We start from the raw sequence: 18,176 nt of genomic DNA, 5'->3' as shown, positions 1-18,176 counted from the left end.
GTTTCCTAATGGGACTATCCTCCGGTGTATTCCGGGATCCCATTAGGTGGAGGCACTGCCAGAGAGGAGTTTCCCAGTACCTTTCACTTAGAAAAGGGGACTCAGGACCTGCTTCGGTAAGAATTATGTGATGTACCACCTTGGCACCAGGGGGTTGGCCAAACACCCAACATTTATGCATTTCTGTTTAATCACTTTATTTAAAGATTTAAATGCATATTTAATGTTCGTTAGAATGATGTACAACTCATAACTTGGCATTCACATGAATTGCAACAAATGGATCTTCTGCAGTGTTACTGATTTGGAAGTGAGCAGTTCTGTCATTGTTCACAGTGATCTCCTTGCCAGAGCAAATTGTGTCTTCTTTCTGCCCTGAAATTACATCACAGTAGGTTCCAGGAGGTAGGCCAGTATTCAGTGTGACATCCACGTTCCTATAGACAGGTAAAATGTTACAATGAATATATTTCATAGAAATTACTTAATCATGTAACTGAATTATCAGAATAGTTTGTAAGATGCATACAAGTTCCTTGACATTTATTTTACAGATTATTGAAAAAGGCAGTGATTTGCTGTGTATGGTCTGTTATCTGAATTTCTAAATATAGCTTAAAACAAAGAAAGGAAAACAAAGAACAGTAACTGAGCTAAATTACCAAAACAGCATATTTTTTTAGTATAGTCACTTTGCCCACCTGGGTTTTAAAGGTTTATTGAAACCCATGTGATAAGAAGCCATTTAACGCTAAAATGTCAGAGGCCTTTATATTTCCTGGCATGCCTTTTCACCTGTGACATTTTCCATTATATGCTAGTGAGTGTCAGGAGGTGGAGTAGCTAGCATCAAAATAAGGCAGATGTGCCACCTGGGCTGTATTTTCCAGTCCACTGGCTGTATGGATGCAAATGTTATTAATATGAGAAATAACATAGCAAAGAAGGCAATTCATTTCTCAGAAAAGGTGGCAACATTACAATGGGGATGAAGTAAAGGCATATTGTAAAGGTGGGAGAAAGGTAATAAGCCAATGGACTACCCCCTAAAACTGTTTCAAAAGCAATGGGCCCTCGAGTTCTATATATAAATACTGCCCTAGTTAGTAGCTAATATCTCCCCCAGACTGATAGATAAATCAATTATGATAAAATCATAAACTACAACCTAAGGCAGAGATTTCGTTTATGTATCCATGTGCATATAGGCCACTTACCAGTCATCGTTATTGAAGACTATAAACCCTTTATCACCACGGCCTAAAGCAATCTGTTTTTTTCCATTGTCCCACCAGTTAATGAAAGCCTGACCATCAACCACATTCCGGAATATAATCATGTTCCTAAAAAGTCAATAGTTTTAAGGTAACATTTTATAGGATGATAAAGCTTCACATTTAAAAAAAAAAAAGTACGGCCTTACTTTATCTGGCGCCATCTGTGCTCACACACCCAGTTGTTACCGCAGGTTGTATCAACTCCAGGGCACGGCATGAGCGTGCTCAGTTTGCTCCTCTCTCCCCCTCTCTTTTACCCCTTCCTTCCTCAACTCACATCGGTAATCTGAACCCAGACCTATGAGTGAGCAGGAAGAGATTTAGGCAGGAAGTGATGTCACACAAAGCTAATATGGCAGCTGATATCCTAAACAACCAGATAGAACTTCTCGAGCTGTTTAAGCATTCTACAGAATAAATATAGTGTTCTAGCTTGCACTATTGTGGCTAATCTATTGCCAATAATCATCCTCAGTAGCTTTCCTTCATCTTCAAGATAATGAAATTAATAAAAAAGAACAATAAAGCCAAATCCACAGAAAATGCAAATATGTAATTTTATGTAGTTCATAATATGTATTGAGCTTCTGATTCTCATTTGAAGGCACAATTTACTTACAATGAATTAGGATTGATACTAGAAAATCTACAGTTTGCCATTATTTTATTGCAAAATACTCTAAATTCTAACCCAACGGTTTATAACTTGTAGAACATGGCCAGAGAAGAACACTTTTAAATGTTTCATTTGGGTGCCCAGCTGCATCCTGTTGGGAGTCTCTTAGACAAATTTGCCTTTCGAGATCACAAGATCATTTTGTTTCTTGTCACGATTTTGATCCTTAACCAGTGCAGATAGTTGCTCTAAAACTTGACGTTATTCAAGTGTTTTCGTTCTATGAAATCATAAGTCTTACATCAGTATAAAAATTAAGTCTTTTTGTTATTTGATCCTGAAACAAACCAAATATGCTTCTCACCTCTTGATTTACGAAAGGCGGAGTGTCATTAGAAAACCATGTTGTATTTAGGTTGTCAAGCCTGTTGAGAATTTCTTTGATATCTCTGTGGTGAGCACAACTTTCCCTTGTTTGTTATAGTTATACAGAAGCAGTGACCAGCTCCATGTTGTAGCTCCCACCCCCTCCAGCTATAGTCAGGTGATCCCACTGGTGTCTAATAAAAGGGCAGCCAAGTTTGGGAGGTTTACTTTGAAAGCAGCTAGTAAGTTGCAGGTAAAACGTATTCGTCCCTTTTATAAAATGTATAATTAAACCATAGAATTCTTAATGAATCAGATGAAAATTGAGCATAGGACTGGCCAGATATGGGATGACTTTGACGTAGTTGGCCAGCTTAAATATATTGCAATATATGGACAAACAATCCCTGTTTTGTTTAAAGGGTAAGGCATTTTTCAGTAGCAGTATGCACAAAATGTCGCTGTCTTAAATATATTGATAATGGGTTGAGTGCAGAGGAATCTTGTATTTGTCTATGTTTTTTGTGGTCACACCCTCATTGCACCCCCGCCTAATGATTTTAAAAACTAGTGGTGAGCACAACTTTCCCTTGTTTGATATCTCTGGGCCACATGTGCTTAGAAGCATCAAGACGAAATCCAGCCACCCCAATATTGATCAGGTAATTCATGTAGTCAGCGATCTTTCCACGGACATAATACTTTTGTAAAGCAAGATCCAGGAGGCCCAGGAGCTGACAGTCTCTGACCTGGGAAGCATTGCAAAAATATAAGAGGTGTCTATGCCACCCAGATGTATTAAATTACTGGATTCTGAGTCCTCTGTTATCTGCAGCACTGTATACATTTATGAAAAAGTATGTTTGTATGCAAATACGGGCAAAACAGAAGCCATCAATCTAGTCCATCTATTGACAATGTTTATACATTTAAAAAACTTCTCGACTGGGAAGGTAAAAAAGGAAGAGGCAAAGGAAGAGTCCCCACACATTGATTGTGTGCTTGTTCTTAATTATAGGGTTCAGATGAATTTTATTATTTATCATATCATGATCTAACCATTTCTAGTTTTTGGAAAGCATTAGACTTTGTCCAAGAGACACTTGTGTTGATACATACAGTAATTATAACTATATTTTGCTCCTTTAACTTTGGGTGGCTATAACATTTTAATTCAGTTAAAGGTCCTTTAATTACAGTTTTCCCACACTATTTTACTGGTACCCCTCTACAATAACTTATGCCTATATGCTCTATTGAATATGTTATACAGTACTGCTGACATAATTATGCAGCTCCTTACAGCACTCACACATGGACTCCTGACTAGTGATGAGCAAATCTGTTTGGGTGAAATGCATTGAAGTCAAAGGAAAGGTGAAAGTTGATGTATTAGTTCATGAGCTGTGTAATTTGCGGTTAACTGGGATTACATGGATCAATGTCAATTAATATCTGTGTTTTTGCTGTGAAGCTTGAATGGTTTTGTGAAAAGGTATGAGCAAAATATTTTGCCTTGTTTCGCGGAGGCCATAGACTATAATGGATAGTAAAAAAAATATTTAGCGGTTTGTAAAATTTTGTGAAAAAAACTCCCATTGACGTCAATGTGTTTGGAGATTATTTTGTTTTTGCAGTCTCGCAAATTTTTGAAAAAGTGAGACGAGTCAGATTTGCCCATCACTATTTTTGAACAATGTGGAAGGGAAGTACTTGCTTACAATGTGCATAGGTCCACAATTATTCCATCATCTAATTAGATATAGAAAGACATTCATGAGGCAGACTGCAATAAAAGGTTATTCCACTTTTTTTGTTAACTTTAAATGAACAGTTCAGTGTGAAAATAAAAACTGTGTAAATAGATAGGCTGTGCAAAATAAAAAATGTTTCTAATATAGTTAGTTAGCCAAAAATGTAATATATAAAGGCTGGAGTGAACAGATGTTTTATTAAACAGCCAGAATCCAACTTCCTGCTTTTCAGCTCTATAACTCTGAGTTAGTCAGCGACTTGAAGGGGGGCCACATGGTACATTTCTGTTCAGTGAGTTTGTAATTGATCCTCAGCATTCAGCTCAGATTCAAAAGCAACAGATATGACCCATGTGGCCCCCCCTCAAGTCTCTGATTGGTTACTGCCTGGTAACCAGGGGAACCAGTTAGTGTAAACCAAGAGAGCTGAAAAGCAGGAAGTAGTGTTCTGACTGACATGTTATACATCAAATCACTCCAGCCTTTATACATTACATTTTTGGCTAACTAACTATATTAGAAACATTTTTTATTTTGCACAGCCTGTCTATTTACCCAGTTTTTATTTTCACACTGTACAATTCCTTTAAGGGTCAAACTTACTTATGGTCGAATATCAAGGGCTAATTATAATAATTAATTAACCCTCAATATTCGACTGTCGAAGTTAAATTATTCTACTTTGAATATCGAAGTCAAAGGATTTACCGCAATTCGTTCAATCGAACGATTAAATCCTTCGAATTGTTCGATTCGAAGGATTTTAATCCGTTGATCGAACGATTTTTCTTCGACCAAAAAAAGTTAGCAAAGCCTATGGGGACCTTCCACATTCGAAATTCGAAGTTTTTTTTATTCATTCCTTCACTCGAGCTAAGTAAATGGGCCCCTTAATATTCTTTTGAAAATCTTGCAACAATCAGGATATTTGGATATGCATTTCAAAGAATTGTATGTTTCTGCCATATTAGTAGCTTATCACTTCACTAAAGGAGAAATCTAGCCAGTGTATACAGTGACAAGGGATTGCACAAATGCAGCATTATCTGGTGAAATGAGCATGTTTTCTGCTAGCAGAGGAACACTATGGGGCATATTTATCAAGGGTTGAATTGAAAATTCAAATTTTTAAATTCGAGTTTATTTTAGTGTAATTCGACTAGGGAATAGTCCAAATTCGATTCAAGTTTAAAAAAAAAATTCTAAATTTATCATGTACTGTCCTTTTAAGAATTTGAATTTGACTATTCGCCATCTAAAACCTGCCGAATTGGTGTGTTAGCCTATGGGGGGACCTCCAACAATCAATTTGGAGTCTTTTGGTGGACTTTTGAAGAAAAAAAAATAAAAAATTATTTTTCAAAAACATTTAAAAAAAAACAAAAAAACTTTTTTTTTCCAAAAAAAATAGTTTGGTGAAAAAACTTGAATCTAATTTGAATTTGATTTGAGGTTGCAGGTCGATCCTATTCATCTGAATTTAAAAAATTCCAATTTTTTAATAAATTTTGATCATGGTCATTTTTATTTCAAATTTCAAGTTTATGGGAGTATATGGGAGTTTTTATAAACTCCCATAAACTCTAAATTCGACCCTTGATAAATCTGCCCCTATGTGTGGCAGGGGTCTCAAGATGTATTTTTTGATATACCCAAAGAGGAACTGAAAACTGGATCATCAGGAGAATTAAAAGACATTTTGTTCTGTTGTAAACAGCTGTATCGTCCATTGAATCTGTAAATCTACCTGTAATAATTTTAAAAAGTGCGTTTGGATGATTTGGAAGGGGCCTTCTGTACATCTACCCTGTACAGCAGGTGGAGTTCAAAGAGGAGGAGCCATATACTTCTACCTATTTCATTATATATGAACAGACACTAGTTAAAACTTCCCTGGGCAAATAGAGAAACCTCCCTCCCAGGACCCATCACAGCTATGCATAAATGTGCCAGCATATCCTGAAGCAAAAAATATGTTGTTAAACTTACAGCTAAGATTGCTGCAGTTTCAGCACATTAAGGAAGCTCATTATTGTCATTGACAAAAATAATCATCATGGTTAGGGTGAGAAGGACCAAAACTGGCAAAAAGGGTCTTTCAAATTCAAGAAATGCAATAGAAAGCCTTCTGAAAATAGAATAAACGACAGATAAAAGACACCTTAACCTTCACTTCAGGAATTATTGACAGTGACAAATTACTCCATATTATGTTCCTGTGGCCAACTATGCTTTCAGACCCACTGGTTTTAATAGCACAAATTTCGAGAGTTTGAGTGGCCACGGTGCACGTCTGTTGTGCACGAAAATAGCATTGATAGCAATTTAAATTCACAATTTGCAAAACTGTTTTGTGAAAATTTTCTTCACCACCAAAGTTGTGGAGTGTGTGCATAAATATTCACTTATTTGCGGTTTTTGCCATCTTACAGACATTCGCACTGCACCACTCTTATTCAACTTTAGAAATATAACCATGTGCAGAGCAAATATATTCACTATGCAAATGTGGGATCCCGTACTCAGCCTCAAAACTATAGACCAGTTAGTCTGACATCAGTGGTAGGAAAGCTTTTTTTGAAGGATTAATAAAGGATAAAATACTAGACTTCATAGCAAATCATAATACTATGGGGCAGATTTACTAAAAAGCGAAGTGGCTAATGCTAGTTACTTTTCCCAGCGTTGCCACCCGCAGGGACATCAGCAATTTAGTAACAGGTGCATGTCGCCAATTCGCTAGCGAATGGCACCATGGCTATTAGTCATTCGCACTCTATTGCCAGGCGACTTTTCACTCTGGCGAACTGACGTTTAATTTCCCTAAAATGTGGATTTTACTGAACTTTACCTCTTTCGCCAGAGTTGCCTTCGCCACCTCAGACCAGGTGAAGTTCTATAAAGTAGCCAGATCTTTCTCAATCTTCTGTCATCTTATCCTGTGAGATGAAAATGCATCAAAGCTCAAAAACTATGATGACTTTTCCTTTTTTGAAGTGAAATTGCCTGCAAAGTCTTGACTTAAACATTTTTTAACTGACAAACTTTTTTTTGTTAACCGGTCTAAAGAGGTCTTTATAATAAATGGTGCAAATGCTTGAGTTACCACTTTTTGTTATACATGTCCAGGGAACCTTAATAAAGACAAGAAAGTTAATATAATGCAATACACATGAGCCCACTATAAAATTAATGTTCCATATTTAATAAAATGTGTGGAGAAAACCACTTTCCCAAAAAAGTAAGTTCAGACTTTTGCAGCTAATCCCGCTTATAAAAAGAAAAAGTCGCCAGTGTTTTTTGAACTTTAATGCATTTTCGGCACACAGGATATGATGTAAGTGACAGAAGATTGAGGAAGATCTAGCTGCTTTATAGCACTTCACCTAGTCTGAGGTGGCGAAGGCAACTCTGGCGAAAGCGGTAACGTTCAGTAAAATCTGCATTTTAGTGAATCTGTGGAGTAACACCCGTTCACCAGAGCGAAAAGTCACCTGGCGATAGAGTGCGAATGACCGATAGGTCCCATTTCCTAGTGAATTGGCGCCTCACCAGTTGTGAATCTGCGATGTCCCTGCGGGTGGGAACGCTGGCGAAAAGTCGATAGCATTAGTCACTTTGCTCTTTAGTTAATCTGCCCCTATGAGTTTGTGCCAACATGCTTTTATTCGTAATAGATCTTGCCAGACTAAACTAATCTCATTTTATGAGAAGGTGAGCAGGGAACTCAATTCTGAGATGGCAGTGGATGTGATCTACTTAGACTTTGCTAAAGCATTTGATACAGGTGCACACAGAAGGTTACTGGTTAAATTAAGGAATGTTGGCTTGGAACATAGTATTTGTACCTGGATAGAGAACTGGCTAAAATATAGATTACAAAGAGTGGTGGTCAATGGAACATTTTCTAATTGGACCAGTGTTGTTAGTGGAGTACCACAGGGCTCTGTACTTTTTGATGATGATATAAAATTGTGCAGAACTATAAGTTCTATACAGGATGCTGCAAATTTGCAGAGTGATTTCACTGAATTGGAAACCTGGGCAGAAGACTGGAAAATAAGGTTCAATGTCAATAAATGCAATTTATACACTAAATGGCAGTTTCCTTAAATGAGAACGATGTAGGGGTTTTGTAGATAACAAGTTGTCTAATTCTGGGCAGTGTCATTCTGTGGCTACTAAAGCAAATAAAGTTCTGTCTTGCATAAAAAAAGGGCATAAACTCAAGGGATGAAAACATAATTATGCCTCTTTATAGGTCCCTGGTAAGGCCTCATCTGGAGTATGCAGTGCAGTTTTGGACTCCAGTCCTTAAGAAGGATTTAAATGAGCTGGAGAGAGTGCAGAGACGTGCAACTAAACTGGTTAGAGGGATGGAAGACTTAAATTATGAGGGTAGACTGTCAAGGTTGGGGTTGTTCTCTCTGGAAAAAAGGTTTGTGAGGGGACTTGATTACACTTAGTACATTAGAGGACATTATAGACAAATGGCAGGGGACCTTTTTACCCATAAAGTGGATCACCGTACCAGAGGCCACCCCTTTAGACTAGAAGAAAAGAACTTTCATTTGAAGCAACGTAGGTGGTTCTTCACAGTCAGGACAGTGAGGTTGTGGAATGCACTGCTGGGTGATGTTGTGATGGCTGATTCAGTTAATGCCTTTAAGAATGGCTTGGATGATTTTTTGGACAGACATAATATCAAAGGCTATTGTGATACTAAGCTCTATAGTTAGTATAGATATGGGTATATAGAATTTATGTGAGGGTATGGTGGGGTGTGTGTATGGATGCTGGGTTTCATTTGGAGGGGTTGAACTTGATGGAACTTGTCTTTTTTCAACCGGATTTAACTATGTAACTATGTAACTATGCGTGAAGTTTATAAATGATCCACACAGTCTTTTGTCATTATGTTTGCTGAAGGTTAAAAAAAGGCTACATGTCGACACTGTAGTTTAATGTCAGTTAAAAGTTATTTATTCATCATGTTCATGTTCAAAGTTATTCAAATGGTTTAATTTCCATGAGTGTTCAAAACATCATATACTGTATTTGTATAGATCACTGCACATAATGCAGGAGTATGTCAGATCATATTTTTGGAAATTTATAGTTTGGCATTCACATGGATAGCAGCAAATGGGTCTTCATCAGTGTTGCTTATCTGGAAACGAGCATAGCCATTTCCATCCACATTGATCTGCCTGCCTGTGCAGCGAGATCCCTCCTTCTGTCCTGAGATCACATCACAGTAGGTTCCACTTGGAAGGCCAGTATTCAGAGTAGTATCCATGTACCTAAATTAATCAATTGAATATAAGAAATATTACAGATTTCACATAGTTGCAAAGTGATTGCTTAGTCTTTCAATATTTCAATACAGAGAGGTCACAATTGGGTTCTTTTGTTTCCCAGTATGGTACAATGAGAGTGCTGCACAATGGTGAGAGGAAGTTCAGGAAGGGTCAATGTTTTTGTGTGTGCTTGTATGAATATACAGTATGTGTGTGTGTCTGATAATAGATTAAAGGGGTTGTTCACCTTTGAGATAACTTTTAACATGATGTACAGGGTGATATTATGAGACAATTGCAATAGGTTTTCATTTTTTATTATTTGTGGTTTATTTGTTTGAGTTATTTAGCTTTGTATTCAGCAGCTCTTCAGTTTGCAGTTTTAATATTCTGGTTGCTAGGGTCCAAATTACCTTAGCAACCATGCATTGATTTGAATAAGAGACTGGAATATGAATAGGAGAGTCCTGAATAGAAAGATGAGTAATAAAAAGTACCAGTAAAAAAAGATGTGTAGCTTAAGAGAGCATTTGTTTTTAAATGGGGTCAGTGACCTCCATTTGAAAGCTGGGAAGAGTAAAAAAAAAATGATTAAAAGACTAACTAACAAAATAAATAATGAAGACCAATTGAAAATTTGCTCTTTACCATTCTATAACATCCCTTTAAAGCATTTTACCCATAGCATACAGGAAAGAACATGCTGACAGAAGCATAACTCCATGTGAAACAACTTACCAAAGAATATGCCTTGATGGGGCTAGTGATTCCACATTCTTTATGGTCTTATAGTATATTTTAATATTTAATTTTTTAAATTTGTATTAATTTTGTGTAGTCATTTCACAGCTGCATATTGTATGCAATAGTGATGTGCGGGCCGACCCGAGGCCCGCGGGACCCGCAGATCGGGCGGCTTCGGGCCGACCCCTGGACGAAATGCGCAGGGTCGCGGGTCGAGCTCTTCTCCTGCTCTCCCTGCCCACGACCTAGTACTGCCGGCTTCCGGCGCCGGAATTTATAGACTTCCGGGTCTATAAATAAAGAGGAGCAGCGGGCCCGGTTCGGATGCGGGTAGGGAGCGGGCGGGTTAGGGTCGGATGCGTGTCGAGAAATTCTCGACCCGCACATCACTAGCATGCAACTATGGGACTTTGTGCATCTCTCAGCTTGGAGTTGCACCCAGGCTAGAATTCAACAAAAACCTCCCCACTGTTACCACTGTGTTATATAATACATACTGTATATTTATATATTTGAAGAGTGGCTCACCTGTCATCATTATTAAAGACTATGAATCCTTTATTGCCACGTCCGAATGCAACTTGATTGCTCCCATTATCCCACCAGTTTGAGAAGGGTTGACCATTTACCACATTACGGAAGATAACCATGTTCCTGAAATGTAGAGTCACAAGCATTGTCCAGACATTATTATTGAAACATATTATTGTACAGTAGGTCTCACACAACTTTTCCCATTTTATAAGCATCTTCAATAACACCAATAAAAATGCAAGTAATGACAATGTAATGTACTGTTGTGCTGCACTTTTAAAACTGACGTGTTTGCTTTAGAAACTCTACAATAGTTTATATAAACAAGCTGCTGTGTAGCCATGGGGGCAGCTGAGATCTTCATAGAAAATTTTAGAAACCTTAATGAGACTAACACAGAGCATAAACGAGGAATCATCTGTGCTTTATCTACTGCGGGCACTGTGTTCTTTACTCACTTTATCTGGCGCCATCTATGCTCACAGACCCAGTTGTCACCACATGTTGCATCAGCGTTGATAGGAACTGATTTGATAGACCCATCAGAATTAGTAGGAGGGCCAATCCAGTCATTTTGGTCCTGCAAAAAAATTGCTGTTCTTTACTTTGGATAGTAATGCATTTCTAATATGAAAATAAGAAAAGCAATGAAATGTAATAGTTGGCTAACTGGATTGATAATTACACGAATGGGTGGTATGCATGGATTCCAATTTTAAATTTAAAACAAATACATTACCTTTCCATTCGATATGTTCCTAGACCATCTGTAGCTAGACATGACACGAGTGAAACCATAAGGATGCGCCAGCATGAAGCCAACTCCCATTTTGTACAGACTGCAGGGAAAGACAATGGAAAATGAGTACATTTCCGCTTGTAAGATGCTTACAAGCTAATATAAAACAAGCTGAAGAAGACACACAGAGCTACTAGTAGCAGCTACTTGTTCGGCGCTGCTTGCAATGAAAAATTACTCGCTGGTAAATATTACATTACGCATTATTGCTAAGCAAAGGTTAGCATTAACACCTGCTCTGTGTTGTTAAATATTTTGTCGAAAAATTTTCTTACATACACTTTGAGGTCTGTAATCAGTCAAAAAGGATGCAAACATGGTAGCTAACATTTGCAACGGTGTTTGCAAATTCTTTGTACTAACAAAACATATTACATTCCCCCAAATGTGTGTTTTAGCAGAGACAATTGTCAGTATTGTCTATGGCAGGGCATTTTGTAGCCACAAAGATTAGCTGCTACTAGTCACTATGGAGCTAATAGCAGCAGCTACTTTTTGTGGCTACAAAATGCCCTGCCGCAGACAATACTGAGAATTGCCTCTGCCAAAACACTTGTCCCATGTCTTAGCAAAGCCAATTATCACTATTATCTATTTTGTAGCTGTGACAAGTAGCTGCTACTAGTAGCTCTATGTGTCTTCCTCCTAAATCAAGTAAACTACTGTAAGCTTGTTCACAATATTTATATTTTTTCTATATTCTTTTATATACTTTGACAGTATTTATAATTCTGTGGGCCAAAATAATATAGGAAGACTCAATAATACCGTGCATCCCAGAAGGTGAGAATGGAAGCTCCTCCAGCACCGTGTCCTCTTTGATTATCATGATTGTCAACAAACACCAAAGCTCTATCATTGGGCATAAATCCCCAGCCTTCTCCCCAGTTCCTAGAGGGAGAAAAGAACCATTATTTTAATATATATAGTATATTTTTTTCAAACTTGTTTAAGCTTAAAAGTTTAGTTCAGTAAAATGAAAGAATGGTTTGGAATAGTTTAGTTCACATCCAAAATAAAGTTGTATGTTGAAGTATTTTTCCAATTGTGCATATCAAGCTACCTTAGATAGGCCATCTTTTCTCCATTCCATTTGCGGATGACTCCCCCAAGCTTGGCACCATATTTGAATTCAGTAACTCGTCCAACTCCAAAGTATTCGTTGGCAGAAATTGCTTCACCCCCAAGATCAATTACCTTGTTAACAAAAATAATGAAATGGTATTAATATGACTAAAGATGTCATAACAGTGCAAATCAAACAAACCATAAGATATCCTCAGAAAATATAAATGTAAAATGGTACTGGTGGATACCAAAGGCCTTTATAACATGCAGTGTGCAAGTCACATCTTTTACAACTGTATTCATGCATATTGCAATACTGTATGTGTGGCTGTTCTATACATGGACCAATGCATGTACCAAGCTGAACTGAAACTTTGTCTGCTGTTTGTATTATCTATACATTTACACTGATTTGATTAATGTATTAACTATGGCTTATTAATCATAAATTCTACTGTCTATCTTCAGCAGAGTAGCTTGCTCTGATGGGGAAGACTCAGCCGACATGTTGTCAATAAAGGTAACTAAAACACAAATGCTATTAATATTATTTGATGAACTGAAATAATAATTAAGCAGTATTTTGTAAGGCCCACTCCCAGTGGGCCCAGGTGTCAGTGGGCTCTCATGCTGCTAAACATTTAGCCTATTTCATGGTCATTCCCTATTGCTATGAGAACAAAGAGGTTACATAGATGGAATAATGGATTATAGTATGTAAAGAAAAGAGACTAAGAGAATAGAGGTTGAGTGAGTAGAGGAAATATAATAGCACTGAGAGTGGCCCCTGGTCTACGTTTTTTGGGTGGGCCCCCAGTGTCCCAGTCCGACACTGGTGTCAGGAGGCACAGGTGTGGCCTGTCCTTATTATGGTCAATAGGGCAGTTTGTAAGGAGGACAGAGCCCCATTGCAGTCTGCGTCTCCTGTCAGTTCCTAACTTGCACATCTAAATGACATGCCAAATGTCAAGTTAAGGGATGTATAGGGGAACAGTTCCTTAAATAGAGTAACAGAGAAAGTGCTACTAAGTATCCACACACTCGCAAGTTAAATATTGTATCTATACTTGAAAACGTTTGAGGAATTGCTCAGTGGAAACAGTTGTATCAGCTGTCCCCACCCTGCAGTCCTCCAGTTAACCAGTTCAGGTGCTTAGAAAAATGTGTTCAATTTAAAATTCAACTTTTATTTCTCTCATTTAAAAAAACAGACCACGCTGCCAAATACACACAACACAATGCTGAAAATCCATTTCAGAGAAGCTGGACCATGTCCATAAAAAACATACACTTTAAAAACATAGGATGAACGAATGGGGATATTACACAATGGTAATTCACCAGCCACACACCATAATGGTATTACAGAAGTAGATTCAATTAACTACAAGCCCAGTTGCTTAAATATTCAAACCAATCTATTCTCAGCCATTCTTGTGGCAAAGTATAAACAAGATCGCCCACACCTCCCTTCCGTTTTTTTCCCAGAGATAACTACCTGGCTACGTTGGGAGCGTGTAGGGGCTGGTCCCCTACCGTCCACCTATGCCTCCCGACGCGTTTCACCGGTTACCCGGCTTCTTCAGGGGCATAAGTGAGTTGCGCATGTTCAATGCTGGTTTAAATAGGGTTCCGGTTTCCTTGCAGAGTTGAATGCGCCTTCACAGGTAGTTATCTCTGGGAAAAAAACGGAAGGGAGGTGTGGGCGATCTCGTTTATACTTTGCCACAAGAATGGCTGAGAATAGATTGGTTTGAATATTTAAGCAACTGGGCTTGTAGTTAATTGAATCTACTTCTGTAATACCATTATGGTGTGTGGCTGGTGAATTACCATTGTGTAATATCCCCATTCGTTCATCCTATGTTTTTAAAGTGTATGTTTTTTATGGACATGGTCCAGCTTCTCTGAAATGGATTTTCAGCGTTGTGTTGTGTGTATGTGGCAGCGTGGTCTGTTTTTTTAAATGAGAGAAATAAAAGTTGAATTTTAAATTGAACACATTTTTGTAAGCACCTGAACTGGTTAACTGGAGGACTGCAAGGTGGGGACAGCTGATACAACTGTTTCCACTGAGCAATTCCTCAAACGTTTTCATGTATAGGGGAACACCTATGTGCCTCCTCTGTCCACCTTCTTGGATAGATTGCTGCCTAACACAGACAGGACTAAATTCAAGAACCCTAAATAAATACAACAAATTGATTAGGGATAGTGTTAACTCAAACATCCCAGTTAAGCCATGAAACAAAACTACAAGCTTAAAGTCCAGGAAATTAATGTCATATAGTCCACCAGAAAAACATGGATAAAGACCAGATGATAGAAGTTGTCACTGTAATACCTCATACTGCATTGCAGGGGCCTACAAGCAAACCAAGCGACCCCAAGCTAGACAAAGAAATACATACAACCACTTCACTATAAATAGTAACAAAATATACCCCAGTTACTTAAGCAGCTTTTAATCCAAAATGGCATACCATTTGTTATATACATAATATAAATAAATGATAAGATGATGAAAATGGGAAAAAATCTTGTGTGGTTTCTTGTCTCTCTTAACATAACTTAATAATTTTAACGTTTTACATTTGATTACTTGGTTCCCCTGTCTTTACTATTAATGCACTGAAAAATGTACAGCATTGTACATATTAGTAGCACTTTATAAATAAAGTTATATCTTTATGCATACTGCATAGGTAGGCAGTGTATGTTCTTGTACAATATTTTATAGCATACTATAACAGATTAACCAATAGTAATGGGAATGGGTAATTTAGAGAGTTAGAGTTTGCCTTCTCAATGTGCAATAGCATGAAATCTGGTTAAAACAAGTATATTGATGCATGAAAGCAATAGTGGCTTTTCACTGAGCTGTGAAAAGGAAGTTTTTAATGTCTAAATAAAATGATTTTGATAAGTAAAGGTTGGCTTTGTAATTAATCTTTCCATATTTAAAGACAGAGGATACCATATGTAAGTGTGTTACCTCTTGGAAGATGAAAGGTCGAGCTCCTGCAGGGAACCATTTTGTGTTCAGATTATTGAGTCTGTCGGAAATAGCCTTTAGGTCTCCAGGCCACATATGTTTAGCAGCATCCAGTCTGAATCCAGCAACCCCAATGTTAATTAGATTGTTCATGTATTCGGCAATCTTCCCACGAACATAGTCTTTCTCCATTGCCAAATCCAAGAGACCAACAAGACGACAGTTTCGGACCTATGGAAATGTATTTATTAGCGTTTACTTAAAATTTGTTTCTGCTTTACTAAAATATATGACTTGAAAGGCATCTTAACTTTAACTAATTAATAATGGATTATATATCAGCAAGTTTTAAGAGTAATACTTATGCAGTCATTTCAGTAACGTTTAGAGATACAAAGTTATTTCACTATTTGGAAAAATGAGAAATAAAATCATATTTAAAACAGTTTTCAAATGAATCTGTAAGAATTTAGAGATATTCCATAACTTCACTGGGGTTTTGATGTGAGTTTGTACAAATTGCTATTTTTCATCATAAATCTTTACATTACCAGATCTTTACCACAGAATTAACCATATGTTTAGTATTATAAATGAGCCCATTTATCGCTGGTTTTACTGCCACACAGTTGGGGAAATATTTAGAGTTGACTATAAACATGGTAATGTAATCAAAGTAAAATGTAATTAATATAAAAATACTAATAAGACTGCTGCTAAAAGCATATTTACATTTTTTTGCCAACTGGTTATTTCAAACTGATAACATAACCTGGAATAAGTTTTAAGACCAGGGAAAACACTTCCTGGCACATAGGCTGATTTATCATGGATCATTATGTATTATTGTAAATAAAATAAACAATTTTGATTGGATTGAATCAAAATGAATGAAAACAATTTCACCAACATGTAAAGTGACTCAGTTGTACAGTAGTTATGTCACTGAAGTACCAACCTGGTTAGCATCCCCATAATTTTCTATTTCACCACTGCCAGTCCTGCACTTTCCATCATTAAAATCCAAGCCGGAATAGGGGACTGGGAAATCCCTGGATCCTGCATTGAAGTAGCTTCCACAAGTTGAATGAGTGCCGGCACCGCCACCTGAGCCACACATATGGTTGATTATGGCATCCACATAAATATATACCTGAAGGACAGAGATAAATAGGAGGTAAGTAATACCCATATGCATAGGAAAGTTTACAGAAAATCATGAAAATGTCTGAGAAAAATGCTAAGAATAGGTAGTTTAGATGTTCTTACTTACCCCAACATTGTTACATCTTGTCACCATGTCTCTAAACTGTTGTTCATTCCCAGAACGAGTGCAGAGCTTATAACTTATAGGTTGGTACCTCTCCCACCAGGGTCTATAGGGGTTTGTCACAACAATGTTTTCATTTGGTGGTGAAATCTGGTGAAGATTTATAAAGAAAATGAAATGGTGTTTACTTTAAAATGTTAATAATGTGGAGAGAATTAACCATTTTGTACTTATGGTAAGTAGTTATGGGCATAAGATACAGTTATTCATGTCTCAAGATGTACGATGACTGGTGCAAAAGAAAAACAATATTGAATGTTATTTTTACATTTTGCCCATTCCAATCAGTTTTTATTTCTAAATTCTTATTTGTCAAATGTTGCAATGAGTGTTTGGTATTAAAATATTTTTAATAAATTATTTAATTTTAGGGTGGTTCCATTATGTTTTCCATCCACATACTGACCTGGACACCTCCAAAGCCATTAGGTCCCAAATAGCGCTCACATTCTGCAGCAATATCAACCCATTTCCATTCAAACAGGTGCACAATAGATGTTCGTCCGGATTGAGTGTTAGGATTGTACTGGGCTGAGCAGAGCCCAATAGTCACCAAGAGTAGAAGGAGCTTCATCCTGCCAACTGATGCAAAGAGTGTTGCTTTCTATCTCCTTATATACTGCAGAATGGATAAGCAAAACTGATTGTGTTATGTAATTAACACCTGTCACTTGTTTATTGCAATAAAACAAACCAGGTGGAGAAAATATTGAATTTCCCACTGGTAACTTGTGTTTCTTTTTATAACTCAAGTATTATCAGTTGTACTTTATATTCAAGGTTCAGAGAAAGGTAAACCTCAGTTTTCATTATATAACATTATATAAGTATGTTCCTCACTAGTGATGGGTGAATTTATTCGGCAGGCATGAATTTGATTCAAGTTTGCGTGTTTCACGACTCACGTCACGATTGGCGACAGTTCTGACAATTAAATGGATGCCCATTGACTTTAATGTGTGTCAATTGTCGCCAGCGTCAAAAATCCCACTTCGCGATTTTTTTCGCCTGTTTTGCGAATTTCGGGAAAAACGGAACAAATTCTCCCATCACTATTCCTCACTTGAACTTTAGGTAAATGCTATTTCAAAGTTAGTAAAGCAATTTAATCAACATAATAGACATTGGAAGATGTTGCTCTTTAAACAAACTTGCAGATAAAAAATGGTACAAATATTGGTCATTTGTCAGTAATTTTTCAGTAATTTTTCAATATGTTGCAGTATATTAAAGCCAAAGAAAGCAGAAGAACATTGATCTTAAGCATTAGGTGGGGGACAATACTACCTGCTACAGGTTGGAGAGATACTGTAGAAGCAAATAAACAAAAGTCTTGAATGACAGTAACCCTCAAAACATTAATTAGTGTGGGCAAAGGCATTAGAGGAGGTAA

General features: G+C 37.2%; 1 protein-coding gene across 2 annotated transcripts; it reads right to left on the bottom strand.

Annotated features, from left to right (window-relative positions):
- Positions 1-180: 180 nt before the first annotated feature.
- amy2b.S (amylase, alpha 2B (pancreatic) S homeolog) lies at positions 181-17,372 on the bottom strand. 2 transcript variants are annotated; one of them, XM_041591163.1, is made up of 10 exons: positions 17,190-17,372; positions 16,727-16,873; positions 16,412-16,606; positions 15,454-15,684; positions 12,454-12,587; positions 12,159-12,281; positions 11,331-11,430; positions 11,050-11,171; positions 10,586-10,711; positions 181-437 (listed from the first exon to the last, which is right to left on the bottom strand). In XM_041591163.1, the coding sequence occupies exons 1-10, from the start codon at positions 17,355-17,357 to the stop codon at positions 248-250; spliced, it is 1,536 nt and encodes a 511-aa protein (XP_041447097.1). In that variant the 5' UTR covers positions 17,358-17,372; the 3' UTR covers positions 181-247.
- Positions 17,373-18,176: the final 804 nt, after the last annotated feature.

This window comes from Xenopus laevis, chromosome 4S (assembly GCF_017654675.1).
Source record: "Xenopus laevis strain J_2021 chromosome 4S, Xenopus_laevis_v10.1, whole genome shotgun sequence".
Lineage (NCBI taxonomy): Eukaryota > Metazoa > Chordata > Amphibia > Anura > Pipidae > Xenopus > Xenopus laevis.
The sequence above is the reverse complement of the archived record's forward strand: the minus strand, read 5'-3'. Positions and strand labels throughout refer to the sequence as shown.

Coding starts and splice junctions, on each gene's coding strand:
- amy2b.S (XM_041591163.1), bottom strand. CDS start 17,357: ATGAAGCTCCTTCTACTCTTGGTGACTATTGGGCTCTGCTCAGCCCAG. Junction 10,712..11,049: donor CATAGATGGCGCCAGATAAA/GTGAGTAAAGAA, acceptor TCTACATTTCAG/GAACATGGTTATCTTCCGTA. Junction 438..10,585: donor GTCTTTAATAATGATGACAG/GTGAGCCACTCT, acceptor ACCTGTCTATAG/GAACGTGGATGTCACACTGA.